We start from the raw sequence: 26614 nt of genomic DNA, 5'->3' as shown, positions 1-26614 counted from the left end.
CTTTAGTCCCAGGAATCCCTATATCATGCTTTCATACAAAAGTGGTCTATTATTTAAGAACACTTTATTAAGAGATAAAATTGGAATCATGTAACTCACAAAACTAATACAGGATGCATACCTCTGATATGTCTCTAGTGTCAGGCTGGGAGCAAAAGGCTGGATGAGAGGAGAAAACTAACCATTAAGTCCCTTACCTATCCAAAACATTTCTCTCTCAGTCCCCTGTAAGAAACCTTACTTGACAAATGATTTCTTGTCCTATGAGCTACTAATCAAATCTATTCACACTGCCTTATCAATCAACTCTAAAAGGTAATAACTGTACTCTAATTCTTAAATGAAAAAAAAATTTATTAAATATCAGATATAAAAAAATTTAATAAAAAGTTAACATTTATTTCTAAATAAAACATTTTATCTTACCAAAATGAACCACACCAAAAAACAGAAATGTGGCAGAAACTATCATTTTAGGATCGGACTGCATCTGGCTTTAAGGTAATCATAAAAGGACAATACACTGTAAGATTACAGCAAACCTAAGATTCACAAATGCTGACATCACAGAGGCACCAAATCTCACATTTAATGTTCTTTTGCTATTGAATTACTAGGAACAGTTCAAAAAGCTTCGAAAGAATCAAAGACTAAAAAGCCAAGTTAGGTAACAAGGTCTAATTTGTCAACTAAGTTGTTTTGTAGAAGGTACATACCATCAATACTACGGAAATCCAGTAAGTACGTTCTACTATCCACTTGGTATAACTGTAGACTCATTTTGGAGTATGTACTTGTTACAGGATTCTTCCTTCGAACACGCAAATAATATGGGTTTACAACCTAGTGTGTGGTATGGACAAAAAGAAAGTCAAAAGCAGTTCTTCTATAAAACATTTTATAGACTACAGGTTTAGCAAATGTGCTTAAAGTCAGAATGCCCTTTCTTTTTTACCTTCCATTCGTAATCCAGTTGTTTAATTGCTCTACAAACTTCTGCCATGATATCATTCGGTCGACTTTGACTTCTAATTCCCAAATGCCATTTTGCTTTCCTTACACCTTGGTGTTTTGATTTCTGTGGGTTTAATTCATCGAGGGTGTGGCGTGCCCTTGGCGTTTCAGCAACCAAGAATGGTACTCTTTCAGGATGGGGCCGAGTCAAATGATGATCATCGAGAAAAGAATCAGGTGGGCTTGTTGCCAAGTAAAAATCTTTGGCCTCATTCATTATCCTCCTGTTATCTATTATGAGGTGATAGGCAACTGCCAACGGGTCCTGGTGATTTCTATTATAAAGGCAGCTGAGAACCTCCTCTTCTGAGCATTCAAATTTTTCACACACTTCTTTTAAGGCTTCATCATCAATCATGGTTGAACTATATGATGGATCCTCAGGAAAGAGATATTTTGGAAGATCTTGTTTAAACCATTCATGCTCCCTGAGACAAAGTTAGGAGGTGAGACTGTAAGTAACAGTTTGGGGGATTTAGGATATGAATTCATTTCTATTTATACACATAGGGTATTTTCATTTTTTTTAAACTGAGGCTTTCTTCTGGCTCACATTTCACTGTATATATTGGGGGAAATGCTCCAACCTCCCTCAGATTTTAAGAGGGAAAAAGCAGTGCTTCACTAACTGGAAAAGAAATGTCTTCACTTTTATTTAAAGTTTTGGCACAAATGACAATGACAAACAAATGACCAAGACCAGCTTATTTCCAGTTCAGAGAAAAGAATATATTCTGTGGCTTCATTATTATAATATTCTTGATACAATGTTAGGTGAAAAAAACAACAAAAACAGACAACTATCATTCACTGAATGCTTACTCTGTGGTAGATTTTAGGCTAAATACTTCATATACATTATCTCACCTTATAAAACAACTCTATGAAGATAACTCTTCAAATATAAAAGAATATGTTTGACCTAAACTATGTCAAAAACTGCTAAAACTAAAAACATCATGAAAGGAAAACACTCAAAAGAACAACGATTATCTTCTGGGTGATGGAATTAAAGATCATTTTCTGGTGGGGTTTTTTTTGTTTTTGTTTTTTTTTGTTTTGTTTTTGGTGTTTTCTAAGTCTTCTAATTGTCACATATTGCATTTAAATTGGAAAAAAAAAAACATGTAAAACACAAATGAAAGCACCTTTCACTTAGATATTTTAAATTTTAAAGAATGATTTATCCTTTTCCATTGGTGGTAAAAGCATGCCCTTCCATATGAAACTTACAAATCAGTAATTCCACATGTGATTCAATGTATGGTACCCAAAAAACAAAAGCATGTCATTGATTAAATTAAAAATTCCTCATTACTTGAGATGAACAAAAGGAAAAAAGGGAGTAATTTATGAGACAGAACTCAAATGGCAACACACAAATTTACTCCTACTGAAAAGCATTAATCCTAATGAGAATGCATAAAAGTCAAATATGAAGCATACAACAGAAAATCTTAAAGAGCCACTACAAAATTTAACATCCCACCAGGGTCTATTTTTATTTTCTTTCAAAAGAAAGACGTGTAAGTGAAAAGTAAAAGCCCTCCCTCCTACTAATCTTCCTTCCCTAAGGTAACCAGTTTACTGTGTATTTTTAAATACAAAAACAAATGTGCCTATACACTGTATTTTTTAGCATACAAATGACATGACATTATACATACTGTCCTGCAACTCTTTCTTTCACTTAATTTAAATCATTGAAGCTATTAGATCTGATAATCTCCAAGTTGCATTATTACCTGATATCTTTGATTGTGGCCCTCTTCATGGGATCCACCTGTAGCATATGTTTCAAAAGGCTAATCACAGATGGATTTAAATACTGAGGGGTATAAAAGATCCCATCACATATCTTCTTAAAAAGAGTTGGCACATGATCATCATCAAACGGAAGGGTTCCACATAATAAAGCATAGAGAATAACCCCACTGCTCCATATGTCTACCTCTGGACCTGCATACAATCTGTAACAGGAAATACCAATTGGATTAAATAATCATTAGTAACTTGAGAGTTAATTAATCAAAAGTTTTAAATATGGATACTTTATAAAGAATTATTAGAGTATGGTTTCTATAGTCATTGCTTTACACTATACAGAAAGATTCTATATAATTCTATCATCATTATCTTTGAAAACAAAAGTTAAGAATTTTTAGGTTAGACTATAGCTAAAAAATTCTGTTCTTACTCCTTTACTTTGTTCCTCATGATATCAATTAAGAATGTTCTTTAGTGATGAACCCTAAACCCACTCTCCCCCCAAAACCCAAGACTTCCTACCAAGGTAAAAGGGGCCTGAGGCTGTGAAAGAAAGCCAAGCTGACTGGTTCACAAAGAAGATCCTAAACTGGTATTTACAATACACTGTAGCCAACTGACTTAACTACTGCAGACTGTTAGCACAAAGTCTGGCTTTGGGGAAAGGATGTCTGTAAACTGATCAAATAAACTGTTGAACTAATCCATAAATAGTGCTTTGAATACAAGTTCCCACTCATCCAGGGCTCACAGAAAGACCTTTCCAAACTGGAAAATTAGACTTCAGAAATGGCCCATGCATATATGCATATTTACATTTCTTTCTTTTATTTTTTTTTAATTAACATTGCCCCCAGAATTGTTTTTTCCCAAAAGAATTTAGATGGCACAAATGAAATAATTTAAAAACATTCTTTGAACATTAAGCTGATCAAAAAAAATAATGATGAAGCTTGATAAATCTAAAATTAGATACTTCTGCCTTAATCATAGCCATGACTTTACCCAAATATAATTTCTCTGAGCAGGCCAGGCAAGCAAGGTTATGAAAACAGAGAGAAAATACTATACTATTTCTGCATTCTGAATTAGGATATGACACATTCAAACAGAGAAACACGGTTTGAGTGAAACGTTATTAAAAGGTAATTATAAAGACTAGTAACAAACCTAGCCATCTGTTTTCAATTTCAGTAGTACAGTGAAAAACAATTACTCTTTAAAAATTAAATTTTCCTGTCATCTAATCTATTCAAAAAGCTGCACTGTATAAAGATCCTCATGTTCTCAATGCTGGTGGTCAATAAATTGAGAGATTAGAATTCTTATAATACTGCAGTCTCCAGAAAATAAATGAAGTCTAAAGATCTTATCATACTTCAGTCCAATCCCCCAATCACCTTATCATAAAACAAAAAGCTACTACAAAATGTCTTCTATCTGAAAAATTAAAGAGGTACACATTATACTTTTAACCCTTCATCTAAGTAAACCATTTCTAAATAGTAGGTATTCCTGTATTATGCAAGTTTTTAATGTCTGACCTACCTTTAAAACTTGCTAGTTTTAAACCTTCAATTTCTTCCACCAGGGGGAAAAAAGAATTCTCTTCTATAAATGGAATCCTTAATTCTTATGTTTTATCCCTAAAATATAACACTTTCTGGATAAGAAAAGAATAAGCCCTAAATGTCTTTCCTTTCACTACAATTTAATATGACACCACAGACAGACAAAATCTAGGAAAAAAAAGATAATTACAAATGTATTAGTGTGGGAGGGTGTCAAATACTACCTTCCTGAAATTACTTCTGGTGCAGCGTAGTTGGGTGAGCCACAGCTTGTTCTTAAAAATTCACCATCTGACATCATGTTTGAAAGACCTGAAAATGTACAAAAAAATCAACTATTCAAGATTTCCCAAGGAAATAAAAACAAAACTCCATTAAACAATAAAATTGGGTTTGCACTAAAGTGATAAATCATCACTATATTCTTTGCTTAAACAAATTCCTAGTCTTTACTGTTCCCAAATATTTTGTCATTATGCCCTAAAATTTGTAATCTATTTTAGCATTTAAGGTTAGTGCATTATTTGGGGGCAGCTTAGTGGCTCAGTCACTTAAGTATCCAACTCTTGATTTTGGCTCAGGTCATAATCTCACAGTGAGATCCAGCCCCGAGCTGGGCTCTGTGCTGGCAGCTAGGAGCCTGCTTGGGATTCTCTGTCTCCCTCTCTCTGCCCCTCCTCTGGCTTGTTCTTTCTCGCTCTCTCCCTCCCTCTCCCTCTTCCTCTCCCTCTCTCTTTCCCCCCAACGTGTCCTCAAAAATAAACAAACATTAAGAAAATTAAGTTAGTGCACTACTGGAAGTTAATGAGTATATATTAAGCTATCTGTTGTTCTGTTTATTAGAATAAACTCAGCATGTTTAAATTTATTAATAAAGAAATTACTAGAAAAAATGTAGATGAGTAGAAAAATTAAAATTCAAAGATTCTATGACCCTGTTCTGCTTCTTTAAAAAACAAAACAGTAACTCTGAATATCAAAGCTCCCTCCCGCTTAGTTTTACTCCAGAAAGAAAACTCTGCCTTCTCAAAAATGTACTAGATAAAAATAATCATGAAAGGAGTGCCTGGCTGGCTCAGTTGCCAGCATGCAACTCTTGATCTCAGGGTTGTGAGTTTGAGCCCCATGTTGGGTATAGAGATTACTTAAAAATAAAATCTTAAAATAATCATGACAATTAAGGAATAAGGAAGTCAAATAATTTAGTCAGTTACAACAACAACAATAGCAAATCAGTAGCTCAGAGTTGACTGGCACTGCTTAGTGAATCTCTTTAGATTAAAATACATATATTCAAATCTGAGAAAAATACTTATGAAATCACCTCTGATTAGAACTTAAGCTAAGCAAAAGTGAGTTGCAGAGATTAATTTTTCTTAAATTTAATAAAATAATATCAATGGCAATTTATATAGAACATAAAAGGAAAATAAATTCATTTTTGACAATGTTCTTCCCAAGGTGAAATTATGCTTTTCTATCATGTAAAATATTTTACTAGTTTTTTTAAAAATAATTCTGTTCATGGGGCACCTGGGTGGCTCAGTCGGTTAGACATCTGACTCTTGATTTCAGTCCAGGTCATGATCTTACAGTGGCATGATCAAGAGCGCCGGGCTCCAAGCTGAGCATGCAGCCTGCTTAAGATTCTCGCTCTCCCTCTGCCTCTCCCCAACTTGAGTGCGTGCACTCTCTCTCTCCAAATAAAGAAATAAACTTCTTAAAAATAAATGAATGAATGATTTTGTTCATACAGTTTACCTTCTGGCTTTCAGAGTTTGTATAACTCCATTCAGTCTCTTTCCTCTTGCTCCATACTTGATCAAAAGAACATACTGGAGGGGAACCTAGGTGGTTTAATCAGTTAAGCATGACTCTGGATTTGGGTTCAGGTCATGAGTTCAAGCCTCAGGGCAGGCTCTGCACTGGCATCTCAGAGCCTGCTTATAATTCATTTTCATTCTCTCCCTCTCTCTCTCTGCCCCCCACCCCCCACTTATGCTCTCTCTCAAAATAAACTTTAAGAAAAAAAAAGAACTGGAAATAAAGTTGCTAACTTCTCCTTCACAAATAATAGTCTCTATTCAAATGATGTCTCTAATGCTGCCAATTTATTTACCTATTGTCCTAAAACTAAATTTTAAAGACATAAAGTTAAGAAGAGAATTTGTCACTTCTTCTCCTTTCTGTATGCTCATAGGCAAAATGGTGAGGATACACTATTTTGGGATACTTAGTCCATTGCATAGAAGTAAAACTTATCTGAAGAATGCTTTGATGTTCATTAAACATAATGAATATTCGAAACTATAAAAATCTCCTTACCAAAATCAGCTATCTTTGCATTCATGTGTGCATCAAGCAGGACATTTTCAGGTTTCAAATCTCTATGGACCACCATATGCCTGTGACAGTAATCCACACCAGAAAGGATCTGTTGAAACAGACGCCGACTTTCTTTTTCATCCAGCTACGAAAAGTAGAGAGGCATTTTAAAGGTGTGCTTTTCAGAAGAAATTTTTCTACCTACAACTCTCCAACCTATAAGACCATCAAAACGCATGAAACCTTCCAAATGAAACTCACCCTGAGATACTTTTGCAATGGGGAGATGGGTACAATCAGCACAAAGCCAAAATGCTAAGAGGATCTTGGAACTCAACTTTCTGTTACCACTCTTGTGACTACATTGCTTTCCCCTGTATTTCATGAGCTATTTCAAATAGTTTCAACTTCTCCTTGAAACTAGGTATGTTTTCTCCTATACACTGGAAACATTTAATCCTTCATTCCTTTAACAAATATTTATTGAACATCTTTAGTGTGCCAAGCAGTTCTAGGCACTCAAGATACAGCAATAAATAAAACAAAGGCTCTTAATCTAGTTGATGAAAATAGACAATAAAGAAATAAAGAGACCATCAAGGAGTATTTTAAGAAAAATAAAGCAGAATAAGGGCACAGAATTATATTGGGGTGGGTGATACTATTTTAGACTATATGAGGAAGTAACATTCAAGACTGTTAATGAATTAGCAAGCAATCAAGTTATATGTCCTGAAATAAAGACTTTTTAGTTTTAACAAAAGAAAAACCTTAATTCATTTGTTTTATAAAATATAAAAACATGTATCTTTAGTCTGTTTTCTGAAAAAATTATCTTATGCAGGAACTAACATTTTAAAAAATATTCTTTAAGAACTTCCATTTATCCATTTATCCATATTGTCTTGTTTTAGGATTTTTTTCCCCAAAGCTATAACCATTATTTGGATGAGCCTGTACCCATGAAGTCATGTTTAATAAATAGCCTATTAATTCTCTATAATATGCAATTTTCTAACAGAGGTCACAAATTAGCATTCTAAAGCCAGGCTTCTACACTTTAAATAGCATGGACAATCTGGGAGAAAAGGTGAACTAGTAATTTCTTTTGAAAGCAAAATTAAAACTAATGAAGTACAATGAGACACCCTTCCTCTACAGAAAATAACCTGCTAATAATCTAACACATTTATTTCTAGAAGAAATGTAGGTTCACTTTTTTTAACACAACTTTATTTATATTAAATATACTAAATGAAAAAAAGAATGTGTTCTAAATGTGAAATAAAACTTAGTTGATTAAACAAAATATAATAGGTAAATTAACTAAACAGACTACAAAAATGAAAATTATACCATATTAACAATAAATACAGTACAAAAGATGAAAAAGGAGAAGTCTCCAAAGGAAAGTTAGAAAAGTTAAAGCATATTTGCAGTTAAACATGGTAGACTGAATCTTTTGTCTCCACACCTTGAAACATCACTAAAAGGACATTAGCATAAAAAGACGAAAAGAGCAAGAAAAGTGACAACAGTAAAATCAGAAGGAGTCACCAAGCTATAGAGTGGATGAACGATGAAGACTTGACCAAACAGAGAAAGCAGAAACCTTAAGCCTGCAGGGTGGAAACCAATAATAAACTAGCCTGCACAGAGAACTCTGGAAAAGCTTAGAAATTAGAAAATTCGTGAAGGGAGAAATGAGAGGTGGACCGAAAGCAGGACAATTGGTTGAAGTTTTAAATTCACCCCTACGGGGGAATAAGACCCATCATTTGCTCTTGAGTAAGACCAAACCAGCTCTGTTCTCAAGGACACCAAGGCAGGGATGAGGCGCCCGAAGGAAAACACAGGGATTAAGTGAAAGTCAACATACTAACTACTGAGACTTGCAGGCCTCTTCCCAATTCAGCTCTCAGAGAACTGCAAGCTAAGCTAATACCCTCAAGGAAATTGAAACATTGCTTCCAGAGCAACCCTCTGATCTAAGGAAAACTATTTGAAATTACTGGTATTTGGTGCACCCTAACAAAATGGACAGATCCCTACCTATTCCACCTATGGGAAGGCTCACCAATCATTAAGTTCCACCTACATGAGCTTGGCATTTAGTACCTCACTCAAATATAAGTGGACAACCAAGAATCACCAGATATCTGAGGAAGGACCTTTACAAAAGACAGAGACCGATAAAATGAACAGGAAAAAAAAAAAAAAAAAGGAACAGGGAGCACAAAAGGTACAGTAACAATGCAGGGAACAGAGGAAAACTTAAATAATAAATAAATAAATAAGTAAGTAAGTAAGTAACAACTGTTGACTCTTAGCTACAGAGAACAAACTGATGGTTACCAGAGGTGGGCAGAATGGGTGAAAGTGTGATGGGGATTAAGAGTACACTTATGTTGAGCACTGATTAAGTAAGGTACAGAATTGTTGAATCACTGTATTTTACACCTGAAACAAATATAACACTGCATGTTAACTACATTGGAATTAAAATTAAAACCTTAAAAAAAACCAACTAATTATTATCCTTAGACAGATAAGGTTATTATATCTGTGGAGCAGAACTGGCTATTTAAAAAAGAAAATTTCAGAGGCGCCTAGATGGCTCAGTCAGTTAAGCGTCCAAGTCTTGATTTCAGCTCAGGTCAAGATCTCACTCATCAGGCTCCATGAAACCTGCTTAGGATTCTCTCTTTCCCTCTCTCTCCCACATGTGCATACCTGCACACTTGCTCTCTCTCTCTAAATAAATAAATAAACTTTAAAAAATATATAAAGAAAAAAGAAAATTTCAGAAAACAAGATCTTTGAAATAGAAAATATGACAGCTGAAATTTAAAATTTTTTAAATATTTATTTTTGAGAGAGAGGCAGAGACACAGCGTGAGTGGGGGAGGGGCAGAGAGAGACACAATCAGAAGCAGGCTCCAGGCTCTGAGCTATCAGCACAGAGTCCGATGTGGGGCTCAAACTAACCAGCTACAAGACCATGACCTGAGCCAAAGTCGGACACAACTGACTGAGCCACTCAGGCACCCCAACAGCTGAAATTTTAATATACCACAGAAGAAAAATGACCAAGAAATGACAAATGGAAAAGATAAGAAAACAAGATACCAATCCAACTTGTGCCTGTTTCCATTTTTCCAGGCATAGCATAGCATGGGGGGAGGGGGTACAGTGAATAGAGAAGTGGAATACCTGAAAATTGAAATGAACCATGTTAAAAAATGGTAAAATCAAAATTAACTTGGTTAATGAGTTTGATTTTGATGAAAGTAAATAGATATGCTACATAGAACAAATGAGTGAATGATATAAAGAACTTTAGATTGAGAGGGGAAAAAACGGCTTCTCACTGCGAGACACAGCTCTTCTAGAAAGAGGTTTTAGCCATACCACATAACCTGGGTATGAGCAAAACATGGGCAGGAGGGGCGGTGTTTACTTTTTATGTCTGTGACTTAAGAAACTGTTCAAAATATCTTCTAAAGTTCCTTCCAACTCTAAATTCTTTAAGTCTAATTCCTACCTCCTTCATGGAGCCTGTTCTTACTACTCCAGGTACATCAGATTTCTGAAACCAAAAAATGAATGCAGTTTAAATGTGGCTCGGGTTGACTAGCAAGGCCTAGATCTTTAATATGTTTTGTAAGGATTAAATATATACTTCAAGATATATATTACAAGTATTTGTATACCCCAAAAGCATGAGTTGGAGGATCATGAGTTCTGGGGTCTCAATCCAATTCTGTCATTAATAAATCATGTGACCTTGAGTAAATCTATAAATCGTGAGTCTCAGCTTCCACTTCCATGTAAGTAGACTAAGGAAATAGTCTTTAAGGTCTTTTCTAACTCTAAATCGTCTATGATTCTAGACAAATATATGACTAAGGAAACTGGTTATTAAGTAGACCTCTTAACAAAATTGCTCTCTGACATCTTGAAGCTAGTAAGGAATAAGGGGAGTTACAAAATATATACAGGATTAAATCAGAACTGCTTACCCTTCCATTTTTACAGATATAATCAAATAGCTCTCCTCCTGAGACATATTCCATCACCATGAAAATATCAGATGGTGTACTGATGACCTGGTACCTGGTGAGAGAAAACATTTATCTACCAATATTAAAACATGTATATTCATCATTCAGTAAATATTTACTAAGTGCCTATAATATAGCAGGCACTGTGCTAGAATCCGGGAAAGCTGCAGGGAACAAAACAAATTCTCTGCCTTCATGGAGTTCATGTTCCAGGAGCCAGGAAACAGACACTAAATAAATAAGCAATATCTCAGGTGGTAGAACTTGCTATGAAGAGAAATAAAACAAACTACAAGGAACCTCTTACACGGGGCATTTAAGGAAGGACTACTGTCCAATAAAGTAACATTTGAGCAGAACCTGATGGAAGGGAGCAAACCATACCACGATCTAGGAAGAAGGTGAGCCAGCAAGTGCAAAGGCCCCGAGGTACAAGTCTGTCTGGCATGTTTGAGGAATGGTAAGACGGCTAGAGCAGAGTGAGCTGGCAGAAAGAAATAGGATGTGGACTCAAAAAGCTAACTGGAGACCAGAGGACAGAACCTTACAAACCACGATGAGGCCTGACTTCTACTCTAAGGGAGATGCAAAGCTATTAAAGGTTTTAAGCAAAGTAGTCATGTGATCTGATCTCTTAAAAAGGAAACTTTAATTTATGGCAACAACATGAAGAACTGATGGGATGGTAAACGTGGAAACAATAGTCTACTGCAGGAGTCTGTGACAGAGATGACAGTGGCTCAAACTAGGCTGATAGTAATGAAGGAATTGAGGAACACTCGGATTCTAGATAGATTTTGAAGAAAGAAATGGGATGGATGACAGGAAGTTCAGGATGGTTCCTAAGTCTCTGCCCTAAGGAACTGGATATTCACAGAGGGTGACAGCTGTGGGAAGAGCAGGCTTGGGGGAGGGTAACAGAACGTCAGCTCTAGCATCCCCATGGGGATGTGAAGTACGCAGTGAGTGAGGGATCTGGAGTTAGGGGAAGAGGTAACAAAGCAGGAGATGTGTATGGAGAAGTCATCAGCATATGGACAGCACTTAAAACTACAGCACCTCAGCAAATGAGAAGAGAGGAGAGTGAAACAAATTTTGAGTCAGCTCATTCAGTACAAAAGCTAAGCAGTTGTCACTGACAGCCGGCATGAGAAAACTGAGCAATAAGTAAGTTATATGGAGACCCTACAATTGGCCACTGTAAAACAACCATAATATCACTGCCCTTCTGAAATACTGGAGTCCTAAAATTTTATTGGTCATTATTTGTTTTCTCAGATATAAGCAGTACAGGGGAACACCCTTTCTACTGGCTAAGTGACATCATGTGGAAATTTGGATGTCAAGAGTTTTTACTAGCAAATCATTGTTGGTTCTACAGCAACAGGGACACAGAAAGTTACCTATCAGAAAGGCATGTCCAGAAGACAAGAAAGAATGAGAAAGGTAACAGCTGATAAGCACAAGGGCAAAACATGAACACAGGCTTAGGTGACCAAGAACAGGGTTAGATATAGATAAATACATGAACAGGCAAAAATCTTTAAATCTTGAGGAAGATTCAAGAAATGTCAGTCATCCTTTTCACTTGTCAGAGTAAGTTGGTTAACAAAAATTATTTTAAAATGATATGACTACATTTAATACAATCAGTTCTTACAGTTTAATTATATGAGGATGCCTGAAAAGCTTGAGGTTCTGAATTTCTCTGCGGATTTTTCCTACCACATCAAGGCTTCGAATCTTCTGTCGATTGAGTATCTTCACAGCAACTTTGTGCCCAGTCAATTCATGTTTGCCAACTGTAGGAGAAATAATTTTAACCAGTTAGTGCCAGGCTTGATTAATAACATATTTACATGTATTCTAAGAGTTTGCACTCTCAGAAAATACTGAGCAAATTTAAGTTCCTTTCAATTCTACCTGATTTGCCTCTAAATGTTGTTTACATGTTCAAGAGTGATTAAGTGGGAGAATACATAAGAAACTGGTAACAGTGGTTTCTTCCAGAAAGGAAAACTGGAAAGCTAACACAGAGAGAAAGAAGAGACTTCCTTTTTGCTATATACTTTTTTGCACTTTTAAATTCTGATTTTTTAATTCTTAAGCTATCATACATACAACCTGAACTTAAAAAAAAAAAACTGAACTTTTTGCTTTTGGTGAGCAGTTCTATGAAGTTGAACATACAGTAACTGGTAAAGCCACCATTAGAATCAAATACAGAATAGTTCCACCATCCCCCAAAATGCCCTCATGCCACAGACACACTCCCCCTCTCCATAACCCCTTGAACCATTCAAATTTCAGTTCATGAGCATGCCATTTCTATTTTTAAGAATAAAATTAAAAAAAATTTTTAATGTTTTCATTTTTGAGAGAGAGAGAAAGTGTGCACAGGGGCGGGGCAGAGAGAGAGAGGGAGACACAGAATTTGAAGCAGGCTCCAGGCTCAGAGCTGTCCGCACAGAGCCCAACACAGGGCTCAAATTCATGAACCATGAGATCATGACCTGAGCCAAAGTCGGACGCTTAACCAACTGAGCTACCCAAGTGCCCCAAGAATAAAAAATTTCAGTGATTTTCTTTCAATTCTGAATGCTATGCCCAGATAATCAATGGTAATAATAGGATTTAGTCTCCAAAATTTTAGCTTTTATTTACCCTTTCCCTAGAACCTACTGGAGAATATATATTCTATCAAAATTAGGAAGAAAATGAAGAAAGATAATATCCACTAAAGAAGGGATCAAATATAGGAGAAAAACTAAGAGATCTCCAATATGGTAATGGAGCGAAGTCCTAGGTAACAGATGTGTAGAAGGCCTAGAGGCAACAAATCCAAACAGAAATGTGACAGAGGAGCCAAGACGGGGGGGGGGGGGGGGGGGGGGGGGGGCAGATAAATTATTTTATAGGTTTGAAAGTTTGGAATGCTGTATTGAGAGAGATTTTACAAAAGCATTTGAAGATACGAGAAATTTAGCCTCAGGTTTAAAGAAAACTAAGAAAATGGACAAACCAAGATTAACTTAATAACTCCAGGAAAAATTAAAAGTAATGTAAGAAAATATAGTCACAGGGCACCTGGGTGGCTCAGTTGAGCATCCGACTCTTGATATCAGCTCAGGTCATGATCTTGGGGTCATAAGATCAAGCCCCACAATGGACTCCACACCGAGCATGAAAACTGCTTGGGATTCTCTGTCTCCCTCTCTCTCTCTACCAGCCCCCTCTCAAAATAAATGAACATTTAAAAAATATATATAGTCACAGTAGTGCCTTGGCATATAGTTTTTACACAGTCACAATTATGAAATGCTAAATGTAGGGTTTTTTAACTATGATATAATTATTAGAATGAGGGTATAGAGGAAAAGGTGTAAGAGAACTGAAATCCATGTCTACTCTAACAGAAACTCAACAACAACAATAAAAATCTGACAACAAGAATTAAGAAATAGTTTGTACACATGCATGGATCAATTTGAAATATGGAGGTTTAAAAAAAAAACAACAACCTAGAGATAAATACAAGAAAAAACAGCTAAGAGTTGAGAGTGTGGGTAAGGAATTGTTTTATAAATACACCTCTTAGCACTATTTGACTTTTTGAAATATACATGTATCAATTTTTTTTAAATAAGTGGTTTAGGGTTTTAGCTTTTTAGGAAGAAAATGCTGTCTTCTAAAGTAGAACATAGTTTGTAAGACCAAGACCAATAGCTGAGAGCTTTCCCTGGTGATCTTGGTAATTACCAACTGAAAGGCAAAGGTAATGATAAATAAGAAATTCCTTCTTAGTTATTTATGTATGTTATGTGCTGAATTGTGTCTCCCCCCAAAATTCATGTTGGAACCCTCCCTCTCAGAATGTGATAGTACATGGAAATAGGGCCTATAAAAAAGTGACTGTTGAAATAGATCAGGTAGGTCTGAATACCCCCTGACTGGTGTATCTTTATAAGAGTAAATCTGTACACACAGAGAGAGAGAGAGAGAGAGAGAGAGAGAGAGAGAGAGAGCGAGAGAGCGAGCAGGGGTTCACACGGGAAACCCTGGGAGGACAGAGGGAAGAGGCAGCCATCTGCAAGCTAAGGAGAAAGCCTCAGAAGGCATCAACCCTTCTGAAACCTTGATCTCCGATGTTTAGCCTCCAGACTGTAAGAAAATAAACTGCTGTTCAAGCCATTCTGGCTGAGGTATTTTGTTATGGCAGCCCTTAGCAGATAATTATGATACTTTTTATCATTTCCAAGTTGAAAACTCAATATTGATCATTTAAACTTCTTGTGTTTAGGGGTGCCTGGGTGGCAGTCGGTCAAACATCTGACTGTCGATTTCAGCTCAGGTTGTGATCTCAAGATCGTGGGATCGAGCCCCACCTTGGGTTCTGCACTGACAGCATGGAGCCTGCTTGGGATTCTCTCTCTCTCCCTCTCTCTCTCTGCCTCTCCCCTGCTCATGCATGCACACATGAGCATGTGTTCTCTCTCTCAAAATAAATAAGTTTTTTAAAAAAAGATTTAAACTTCTTGTGTTTAAAACATTATTTTAAACAAGAACTTTTTCTCATTATTCCAATCTAAATAGGCTTTCCTGCTTGATCTGGGATTTGGGATGGAGTTGAGCCTGCCCACCTTTTAGAAACCCTCAAGGATTATGAACCACTGCATGTTTTTAAGCAGGGGAGCAACAAGATAATTAAATTAGCTTTCTAAAGACAAAATTCACTGCTTGCTCCTCACTTAATATGTGCTCTTGGTGACTTAACAATAAAATTTTAGAACTAAAGAGAACCTTACAGATCATCTAGTCCAATGGTTTTCAATAATTCAACATTTTCCCTCCACCAGGCCAACCAAGACAATGAGTGATGGGCTTCTCTGCCCCCCACGCTCCCTTCAGTTGAGAAGGTCAGGGGATGGGGTAGTTTCTAATTACTTCGAATTTTTTTAAGCATTTGCTATTTTCCTTAAATGTTTTAATTAATAATATTAAATCCAAGGTAAGTTATACAGATATTTCACACTTGCAGAAAAAAGCATTAAGACTCCAAGAAAACTGTTTAAGTCACAGTAAGTCTCAATCCTTCTCAAAAATACAATTTATCACCTAAATTCACCTCCTACTTTGTCCAGATTCTTTAACCCGCACAATACCTCTGGAATGTACATCTTCCCAGCAAGTGAACAAATATACAACTGCAACATAGTCTACCCTAACCCAAAGCATTATCACAGAATCAAAAATGCCAGTTTCAAACTACTACAATGTAAATGGAATCTCTAAATTTTCTTATAACCACCATTTGTATAGCTTGACTAATCTCAAAACCACCCACGGCTAATAAAATATAGAACTTTCCTGAAAGATGGTAGAATAGGAATACACTGGACATACTTCCATCAAAAACTAAATACACATGAAATCAGTAACAAAGAAAAACCTATAATCACAGCTGAAATGGGACAGAAAATTGGAAGCACATTCTAATTTCGGATAAGGCTTTCTCCAATCTCCTATACCAATCAGATGTGATTAAGTGCAGTCAAATTGACAGTTAAACCCTAATTCAGGAAGTATCTTAGTTTGTTGAGACCTAGTTTATTGATACCTGAAGTAGTAATCTCATCTGTCTGAACTACCCCCAAAATCTCCAAGCAATGGCTTAGTAGAAACTCTCTCCCATTAGCTGCATAGCTGAAACAGGACTGGGAAATAGCCACAATACTGGATACTACTGGCAGACTCTGAATCAGAAGGAATGTTAAAGCAGAATCCATTTGGGACTGAACTCCCAATTCATCACAAATCAACCAGTCTCCTCTCATAGGATACCCTGCTCAACTTAATCTCAACCCAGATTAACTATGCAACAACAGTCTTTTTTTTTTTTTTTTTTTTTAAAGAGAGCATGCACAAAGTAGAGGGGCTGAGGAAGACAGGGAGAGAATCTTAAGCAGACTTCACACTCGGTATGGAACCTGACGCAAGGCTTGATCCCATGTCAGGGATCCCATGACCCTGGGATCGTGACCTGAGCCAAAATCAAGAGTAGGTCACTCAACCAACTGAGCCACCCAGGCACCCAAGAAACAATGGGTCTTATCAAAACTCCAGATGTGGGGCGCCTGGGTGGCGCAGTCGGTTAAGTGGCCGACTTCAGCCAGGTCACGATCTCGCGGCCCGTGAGTTCGAGCCCCGCGTCAGGCTCTGGGCTGATGGCTCGGAGCCTGGAGCCTGTTTCCGATTCTGTGTCTCCCTCTCTCTCTGCCCCTCCCCTGTTCATGCTCTGTCTCTCTCTGTCCCAAAAATAAATAAAAAACATTGAAAAAAAAAAAAAAAAACTCCAGATGTGCATTCTATCATTAAAGAAGGAAGTGCAATACAGACTCAAAGTATTCTTTCAAATTCATTTCATGTACTGAACATCTGCTACATACCAGTTAACACTGCCACAGAAAACAGAACTGACCAAAAGCAACCTGGGTCCCTGGGACCTTCCTGGCCACTGAAGATGACCAAAATAACTGTAAGGTAGGAAAAACCAAAAAGTTTTTTAAAGTACAAAAGAATAAAGCAAGAAGAACAGACATTAATTAAAACATGAACATTTAAAACATGAACCCAAGAATACATGAATGTTGTAGAAAAAAATTAACTATCACAAGGTAATAAGAAATACAGAAGTTAGAGCATCTGGCTGGCTCAGTCAGTAGAGCATGTGCCTCTTGATCTCAGGGTTGTAAGTTCGAACCCACATTGGGTGTAGAAATTACTCAAACATTTATGTTTAAATTATTTTAAATAATTTTAATCTTTTAAGGAGTGCCTGGGTGGCTCAGTCAGTTAAGCGTCCTACTCTCCATCTCAGATCAGGTCTTGATCTCAGGGTTTTGAGTTCAAGCCCTGAACTGGGCTCTGCACTGGGCATTAGGCCCATTTAAAAAAAATAAAAATAAAGGGGCACCTGGGTGGCTCAGTCAATTAAGCATCTTCAGCTCAGGTCATGATCTCACAGTTTGTAGGTTGGAACTCCACCTTGGGCTCTGTGCTGACAGCTCAGAGCCTGGAGCCTGCTTCAGACTGTGTCTCCCTCTCTCTCTGTTCCTCCACCGAGACATTCTGTCTCTCTATCTCTCAAAAATAAATATTTTTAAAAATTTTTAATAAATAAAATAAAATCTTTTAAACAAAAAAGGAAATATAAAAGGAAGAGCAGAGCAAGATGAATTTTACAACAATTAGAAAGCAGTAAATTGTAAAAATATGAGAAAATTTTATTGTAAACATACCAAAAATTAGGAAGAAATCAAAATTAGCACTCAAAGGATGGATGCTGATAGACAAAGAACAGGAAATCAAGTGAAATTCAACTCATGAGTAATAGCGAGTAGAGAATAAATACTATTCCACCTATGAATAATAGAAGTCCCTCCCCAGTAAAAGAAGAGTAAGTAAACAGAACGAAATCAATAACCAAACAAAGTACGACTAAAGACGTTGTTCTAATACCTGAGCATTTCATCAAATTAGAGATTACTTAGAAGAAATAGAGGCATATCTTCATTTCTGAAACAACAGAAATCACAGAAGTATGACTGTACAAATAGTATTCAAACAAAAATTGAACAGTAACAGGGAGGAGAAAGGTGTCGTAACAGCCACTGTAGAGATCAAATTCAACCTCTCTGACTCTCTCTCACACACACACACAACTAAGTAAATAAGCAGGGTACATGATCAGTTTGTTTTTTTAAGGGAAAATTAGTGCACTAATTCCTTTTTCATGGCTGGCAAACCAATAGAAACATTTTAGGGGAAGAAAAGCTGATATACTAGACCGCATTAAGAGTGATTTTGGGGCACCTGGGTGGCTCAGTTGGTTAAGTGTCCGAGTTTGGCTCAGGTCATGATCTCACGGTTTGTGGGTTTGAGCCCTGCGTCAGGCTCTGTGCTGATAACTCAGAACCTGGAGCCTGCTTGGGATTCTGGGTCTCCCTCTCTCTCTGCCCCTCCCCCACTCATGCTCTATCTCAAGAATGAATAAACATTTAAAAAAATGTTTTTAAGAGAAAGAGTGATATATATTTTTTATATAGTTCCTCAGAATTTAACTTAGAATTAAGTACATTTTAACATGTACATAATTATTTTTATTATAGTGTTTTATTTAAGAAAAGACTAAATGACCAATTTTAGAGAACAGTTTAATACATTTTTATTCTAACTCTCTCTCAGAGGAAGACTATAGAAAATGTTCTTATAATCATGAAAAGAGCAAACAAAAACATATGTATTCTACATTGTCTACCTATACCAAAAATATTTCTATGAAAATGATAATGTGCCTGGAAATGCAAGCTGGTGCAGCCACTCTGGAAAACAGTATGGAGGTTCCTCAAAAATTAAAAATAGAACTACCCTACGACCCAGCAATTGCACTACTAGGCATTTATCCAAGGGATACAGGTATGCTGTTTTGAAGGGGCACGTGCACCCCGATGTTTATAGCAGCACTACCAACAATAGCCAAAGTATGGAAAGAGCCCAAATGGCCATCGATGGATGAATGGATAAAGAAGATGTGGTATCTATACACAATGGAGGATTACTCGGCAATCAAAAAAATAAAATCTTGCCATTTGCAACTACGTGGATGGAACTGGAGGGTATGATGCTAAGTGAAATTAGTCAGAGAAAGACAAAAATCATATGACTTCACTCATATGAGGACTTTAAGAGACAAAACAGATGGACACAAGGGAAGGGAAACAAAAATAATATAAAAACAGGGAGGGGGACAAAACATAAGAGACTCTTAAATATGGAGAACAAACTGAGGGTTACTGGAGGGGTTGTGAGAGGCGGGGGTGGGCTAAATGGGTAAGGGGCATTAAGGAATCTACTCCTGAAATCACTGTTTCACTATATGCTAACTAATTTGGATGTACATTTTAAAAAATAAAAAAGAAAATTAAAAAAAAAAGAAAATGATAATGTACCAAAATTAAAAGTTATTCTATAGTGTGTTTTTTTTCATATTTTACTTACTGTTTTATATTCTTTACAATTCAAAAATCCCAAAGGGAAGAAAAAAAAGAAAAAACGATGGGTGTTAGATTCACATTTTTCAGTAACAGGTTGAATGCCCCATTTTCCTTTCACATAAGAAGGCAGTCTGTGTACAAAGCATAGACTTTGTAGTCACACAGACCTGGGTTCTGTGTATGAAGGTATTTACTAAATGTTTGACCTGGGAAAGTTAAGTAACTTCAACCTTCTATTCAGTTGTCTGTAAAAATAAGAATACCACATACACAAGAGTGACTATAAGGAATACATGAGGTAGGGTTTATAAAGCACTTTCCACAGTGTCCAGCACAGTAAATGCTTGATGAATAAATGGTGGCTATTACCATTTAGGGCTATTTATTTTCAATCGCTCCCAGACCTGCCCCCTCTCCCTATCTAATCAGCTCTAAATGTTCTGGTTTAATCCACACATGGCCAATTATCTCAGCTCTTTGATTTGTGCCCCTTATCCACTTAGAGTCAGTAGCATCCCTTTAAGCACATAATAAGTGCTAAATAATTAATAGCTATGATTTCTATCCATCTAGCTCCCATCCTCATAAGCTTCAATTCCACCAACCTGCTCCATCCTTCCCCCTTCCATCAACCATCAATCCTGAGATTTCTAGCTTCCAAAGTTCGACCCTTTCCTGACTTTGGTTAATTTTCAACATATTAGTGCTAGACATATACACTTGGCACCAAGTCCTTGACGGTGATTTCACCTAATACCTAAAAACTATAGGAACGCTTATTCAGTCATAGAAGAGCGCAGAGTAATTTGACTCAGCTTAAATCACATTTTTGTAAACAAATACTATTTTTAAATATAAATCTAATTGATTTGCAACACATAACAATTTAATTAAGATACACAACTTAGTAATTAATAGGCATGATGACACAGCCACTTTGTGTCCAAACCTACTGACCCTCTAACTCTAACCAACTCTGGAAGACTGATACTATTAGCAACACTTGACAGGTAACTGAGGCACAGGAAGATGAAATAACTTGCCCAAAGGCCTATAGCTGGTGGTTAGTAAAATCAAAACATGAACCCAGATCTAGCTCAAAAACTTGTGCTTTCCCCAAAACAGTAAGTGAAATGTGATAACTTTTTAATTTTTTTATAAAGCTATTTTTAAAATTTTTTAAATGTTTATGTATTGTTGAGAGACAGACAGACAGAAAGACAGACTATGAGCTGGGGAGGAACAGAGAGGGAGGGAGACACAGAATATGAAGCAGGCTCCAAGCTCTGAGCTGTGAGCACAGAGCCCGACGTGGGGCTCGAATCCAGGAACCATCAGATCATGACCTGAGCCCAAGTCGGACACTTAACCAACCGAGCCATCCAGGTACCCCATGATAACTTTTTTAAAAAGATAATCCTTTTTTTAAATTTATTGTTTTATTTATTTTTGAGAGAGAGCGAGCAAGCATGAGCAGGGGAGGGGCAGAGAGAGAGAGGGAGGAAGACACAGAATCCTAAGCAGGCTCCAGGCTCTGAGCTGTCAGCACAGAACCCGACGCAGGCTGGAATTCACAGACTGCAAGATCATGACCTGAGCTGAAATCGGACACTTAACCAACTGACCCACACAAGCACCCCTAAAAAGATAATCCTAAAAGGGCATTACATAGTATAATAATACAGATACAGATATCCTTTTAATAAAGGATAAGTCTAAGAAGTTGAACATATCAGAGGAATCCTTAATTTATAGGCTCACAGTTTTGAAAAGAATAATAGACTGAATTCTCACATGCCAATAAGAGTTATTCTAAAACTTTGTTCATTAAGAAATAGTTGAGTACCACTCAACATGTCTCTGGAGGCAAGGGAAACAAAAGCAAAAATGAACTATTGGGACCTCATTAAAATAAAAAGCTTCTGCACAGCGAAGGAAACAATCAGCAAAACTAAAAGGCAACCAACGGAATGGGAGAAGATATTTGCAAACGACATATCAGATGAAGGGTTAGTATCCAAAATCTATAAAGAACTTCTCAAACTCAACACCCAAAAAACAAACAATCCAGTGAAGAAATGGGCAAAAGACATGAATAGACACTTCTATACAGAAGACATCCAGATGGCCAACCAACACAAGAAAAAATGCTCAACATCACTCATCATCAGGGAAACACAAATCAAAAAACCACAATGAGATACCACCTCACACCAGTCAGAATGGCTAACGTTAGCAATTCAGGCAACAACAGATGTTGGCAAGGATGCAGAGAAAGAGGATCTCTTTTGCACTGCTGGTGGGAATGAAAACTGGTGCAACTACTCTGGAAAACAGTATGGAGGTTCCTCAAAAAATTAAAAACAGAACTACCCTACAACCCAGCAATTGCACTACTAGGTATTTATCCAAGGGATACAGATATGCTGTTTTGAAGGGGCACATGCACCCCCATGTTTATAGCAGCACTATCAACAAGAGCCAAAGTATGGAAAGAGCCCAAATGTCCATCGATGGATGAATGGATAAAGAAGATGTGGTATATTTGTACAATGGAGTATTACTCAGCAATCAGAAAGAATGAAATCTTGCCATTTGCACCTACGTAGATGGAACGGGAGGGTATTATGCTAAGGGAAATTAGTCAGTCAGAGAAAGACAAAAATCGTATGACTTCACTCATCTGAGAACTTTAAGAGACAAAACAGATGAACGTAAGGGAAGGGAAGCAAAAATAATATAAAAACAGGGAAGGGGACAAAAACATAAGAGACTCATAAATACAGAGAACAAACTAAGGGTTGTGGGAGGGGGGATGGGCTAAATGGGTAAGGGGCATTAAGGAATCTACTCCTGAAATCATTGTTGCACTATATGATAACTCACTTGGAGGTAAATTTAAAAAATAAATTAAAAATTAAAAAAAGAAGAAATAGTTGAGTACCTGCACCTACTATGTGTCTGGCACCGCTCCTGTGATCTTTTTCCTGTACTAGAAAATTAATTCAGTCTACCAAAAACCTGCCTCATCAATTTCAACATTTTAAGACAGGATACCAAGAACACACTTTATTCATTCTAGCAAACCAATTGAAAGTTTCTCAAAAACTGAGGCACCTGGGTGGCTCAGTCAGTTAAGCGTCCGACTCTTGATTTTGGCTCAGGTCATGATCTCAGTTTGTAACATCAAGCCTCACGTTGGGCTCTGTGCTGACAGCATGGAGCCTGCTTGAGACTCTTTCTGCCCCTCCCCTGCTCACAAGAGCACACGAATACGTGTGTGCTCACTCACGCACTCACTCTCTCTCTCTCTCTCAAAATAAATAAATATTGTTTTCAAAAAGTTTTAAAAAGTCTCTCAAACATTAAAGTATTATAAGGGAGAAACCAAGATCATAAAACCAAAAGCATATAAAATGGCAAGTGTAGTGGGTTGAATAATGCCCCTACAGCCCAGAATGTGATCTTATGTGGAAATAGGGTATTTGCAAATGTAATCAGGTGTGGATCTCAAAATGAATCATCCTAGCTTTAGAGTGGGTTCTGTATTTAATGAATGTTGTCCTAAATAAGAAGAGAGAACACAGACACACCTACAGGAGGCCACTGGAAGACAAAGGCAGAGACTACAGTTTTGCTACCACAAGCCAAGAAACACCAGGAGCCACCAAAAGCTGGAAAAGGCAAGGAAAACATTCTCACCAAGAGCCTTCAGAAGGAGTATAACCCTACAAACCCCTTAATTTCGGACTTTAGGCCTCCAGAACTATGAAAGAATAAATTTCTGTTGTTCTAAACCACTCAGTTTGTGGTACTCTGTTACTGCAGCCCTAGGAAACGAATAGTTTTTTCTCATATTTGAAATTCACCATTAAAATTAACAAGTTAACAGAAGTAATCTTTTCTGAAAACAGGTTTTCTAATCTGTACTACACATGCCCAGAATTCTTAAATGGGATACACTGTACAAAATGAATGGGAACCAAGCAAATGTTCACCTTGTATGAGCGTCATTTACTCCCCTGTGCCTTCACACAGTGACATCTGTGGGAGTTAGCAGGATAGGACCTCTTACTCCTAGGCTATTTGTTCCAGCTCCATGGTTTTCTGCATTTTGAAGTTGTGTCCTCCCCTTCACAGCCTATCAGGAGTCAACTCTTACAGCCCCCTCTCCAATGTTCTAATTTGGGAATTTGAATTTTCTATAGGCTAGAAAAATCATAAAACTAAAATTATCACAATGAATTTTATGAAGTATGCCCTACAATATACTAGGACAGAAGACACATTTGGGAGAGGATGTATGTTCTCCCTTTTGGGAAAGCACTATGAATATTAACACAATAATGGCTCTGAAGCACCTGGTAGAGAAACCAGTTAAACATTTTTAATCTGTCTTCTTTGGATACAGGCTTTTCCCTCTGAGGTTTTCAAATAATGTCCCAACACTGATGACTCAAATATTTTCTCTTTTAGAGTAGGCAATAGTCCTTCTGAATATTGTCTTTCTTCCTCTTTCTTCCCAGCAAAAGCTTGGTAATTTAAAGCTATGATACGGTAATCTATTCTTTTCCTTAATTATGGGAACAAATATTTGCCTTGAACCCAATTACCAACAAACTTCAATATTAGAACTTCAGTAGCATAAAACTTTTAAAAATATAGTATATAACAGCTTAGGAAAAAAACACATTATCACATTTGAGCCTCACAACAAACCTATGATACAGGTAATTAGGAGGCTCTGAGCGATTATGTAATTCGATGAAGTAAAGCTATTATATGATCAAGTTGGGATAGGTCTTCTGACTCCGAGTCTTAAGACCTACGTATTCTACCATCTATCTCTGCAGAACTGGGGAAAAGGTTTGGTACGGTATCAAACTCTGAACTGCTTTCTCAAAACTAAGCAAAAGATTCTCCATTGACTAAACTCAGTTGCAGCCAAATTAACTGCTGCTCCACAGTCAGTCAACAGTAACAAGCGGACCCTACTGTTGGCAAAATAGGCATCAAGTCAACCACACCCCCCTCCCAAAGCTCAAAATTTGCTCTTGAGACTGTCACTGCTTTCCAGTAGTGCTAAGATACCGTTTTTGAACAAAATGGAAACGGGTATTTCTGCCATGGAAGGCTTGTAGGCCACTCACAGCACAGGCTCCCAGAATTCACATCTCCCTCACACGAACAGCAGATTCGTCAACGATTAGCTACCAACTCTAAAATTCTAAGAGTCAGAACATCTCGTATCTTAAAGCAGAAGGGAAATAACTTAATCCTAGAGAGGAGTGAGTTTTAAAAGGTGGAAATGTGAAAGGTAGGTTTTCTTAACAAAACACTTCAAGCATCCCAAACGGCAAACCAGATGTCCGCCATGTGCCACCCACCACCAGTCTGCCAACACAACACTGCAAAAATGTAAACGCAGGGGAAGCTCTGAACGCCTCTTCCTAGATCCCTTGCTCTTCTCCCCCTTCCCAGAGGTAACCACTACCTTGAATGTTTGTCTGCTCCACATACAAGAACACACAAACAATATTTTAACAATGTTTTCCCTATGTTTATTTCTACAAATTTTATACATTCTTTTCAAAACGTAATACCTGCACTAGACAATTAAACAGTACAAAAGGATATACAGTGAAATGTCCCCCTGCTACCTAATGTAGCTGTTTTATGTGTATCTAATATAATGTAACTGACCAACTAATGTAACTTTTACGTGTATCTTTAAAGGAACACTCCACACATATGCAAGTAGTTACACTTAAATACCTTTCGGCTCCTGTTTTTTTATACACAAATGGTAGGTATACTATACACATTTGTTTGACTAGCCGTATTTCTCCCCCTAAAAATACACCTTAGAAATTGTTCCCTAAATTATATAAAGTCTCCTGCTTTTGTTTTTAACGTTTGCAGGATGTATCACTGCACAGCTGACCATAATTTAACTACTATCCTATTAGAAAAGTTACTTTCAACCTCTTGTATCTATAAACAATGTGTCAATGAATAACTCATTATTTCACACAGGAGTGTATCTATAAGATAAATTCCTAGAAGTTGAATTGGTGGGTTCACTTTAATAAATACTGTACCAATTTACTCGCATTAGGAATGTCTGAGTGTTTTTGCATGACTTTAAAATTTATATGGGAAGCCTGAATGGCTCAGTCGGTAGAGCGTCCAACTTAGGCTCAGGTCATGATCTCACAGTTCGTGGGTTCAAGCCGCAAGTCAGGCTCTGTGCTGACAGCTAGGAGCCTGGAGCCTGCTTCGGATTCTGTGTCTCCCTCTCTCTCTGCCCCTCCTCTGCTCATGCTCTCTCTCTCTCAAAAATAAACAAATACCCCCCAAAAAAGAATTTAAAAAAATTATATAAACAGCATGACTGTACATGTTCTTCTACTTCTTTGTTTTTTGTGGCCTACTCTTATAAACTTGAGATCTACCGATGCTGATACACACACACACACACACACACACATATATGTTTTTTGTCCATAAAGATTTTTTTTTAGTAAGCTCCATACCAATGTAGGGCCTTAAACTCATGACCCCAAGATTAAGAGTTACAGCAGACACACCCTCCTTAAATTTTTAAATAACTTCTACTGTGATTCATTCACAAAGGGAACAGTGGCCTATTTACCTGAAATTGCAGTTTTATGTAGAAAAATACCAACTTAATTAATAGATTATTTGTATAAACAACTCATTTGCTAGAGACCACCTACACCACTAAAAAGACCATCTTCTCTTCTCTTGGAAAACTTAACAGAAAGTGCCATTTTAATTTACTACAACAATAACATGA

At 37.0% G+C, this 26614-nt stretch overlaps 1 protein-coding gene across 8 annotated transcripts in view; it reads right to left on the bottom strand.

Annotated features, from left to right (window-relative positions):
* PRKAA1 (protein kinase AMP-activated catalytic subunit alpha 1) overlaps positions 1-26614 on the bottom strand; it is a 46205-nt gene that overhangs the window by 7830 nt on the left and 11761 nt on the right. For 5 of the 8 annotated variants that reach the window (XM_047823375.1, XM_047823348.1, XM_047823364.1 and 2 more), the window contains 8 exons: positions 12402-12543; positions 10700-10793; positions 10222-10266; positions 6678-6822; positions 4577-4664; positions 2760-2984; positions 956-1442; positions 717-843 (listed from right to left, as the gene is read on the bottom strand). In XM_047823375.1, the coding sequence (XP_047679331.1) occupies positions 717-843; positions 956-1442; positions 2760-2984; positions 4577-4664; positions 6678-6822; positions 10222-10266; positions 10700-10759 (1177 nt within the window). In that variant the 5' untranslated portion in view covers positions 10760-10793; positions 12402-12543. Of the gene's footprint in view, positions 1-716; positions 844-955; positions 1443-2759; positions 2985-3062; positions 4142-4576; positions 4665-6677; positions 6823-10221; positions 10267-10699; positions 10794-12401; positions 12544-26614 lie in introns of those variants that run through there. The other 3 variants (XM_047823338.1, XM_047823383.1, XM_047823391.1) reach the window with 3 other exon arrangements.

This window comes from Prionailurus viverrinus, chromosome A1, assembly GCF_022837055.1.
Source record: "Prionailurus viverrinus isolate Anna chromosome A1, UM_Priviv_1.0, whole genome shotgun sequence".
In the NCBI taxonomy this organism is placed as follows: Eukaryota; Metazoa; Chordata; class Mammalia; order Carnivora; family Felidae; genus Prionailurus; species Prionailurus viverrinus.
The sequence above is the reverse complement of the archived record's forward strand: the minus strand, read 5'-3'. Positions and strand labels throughout refer to the sequence as shown.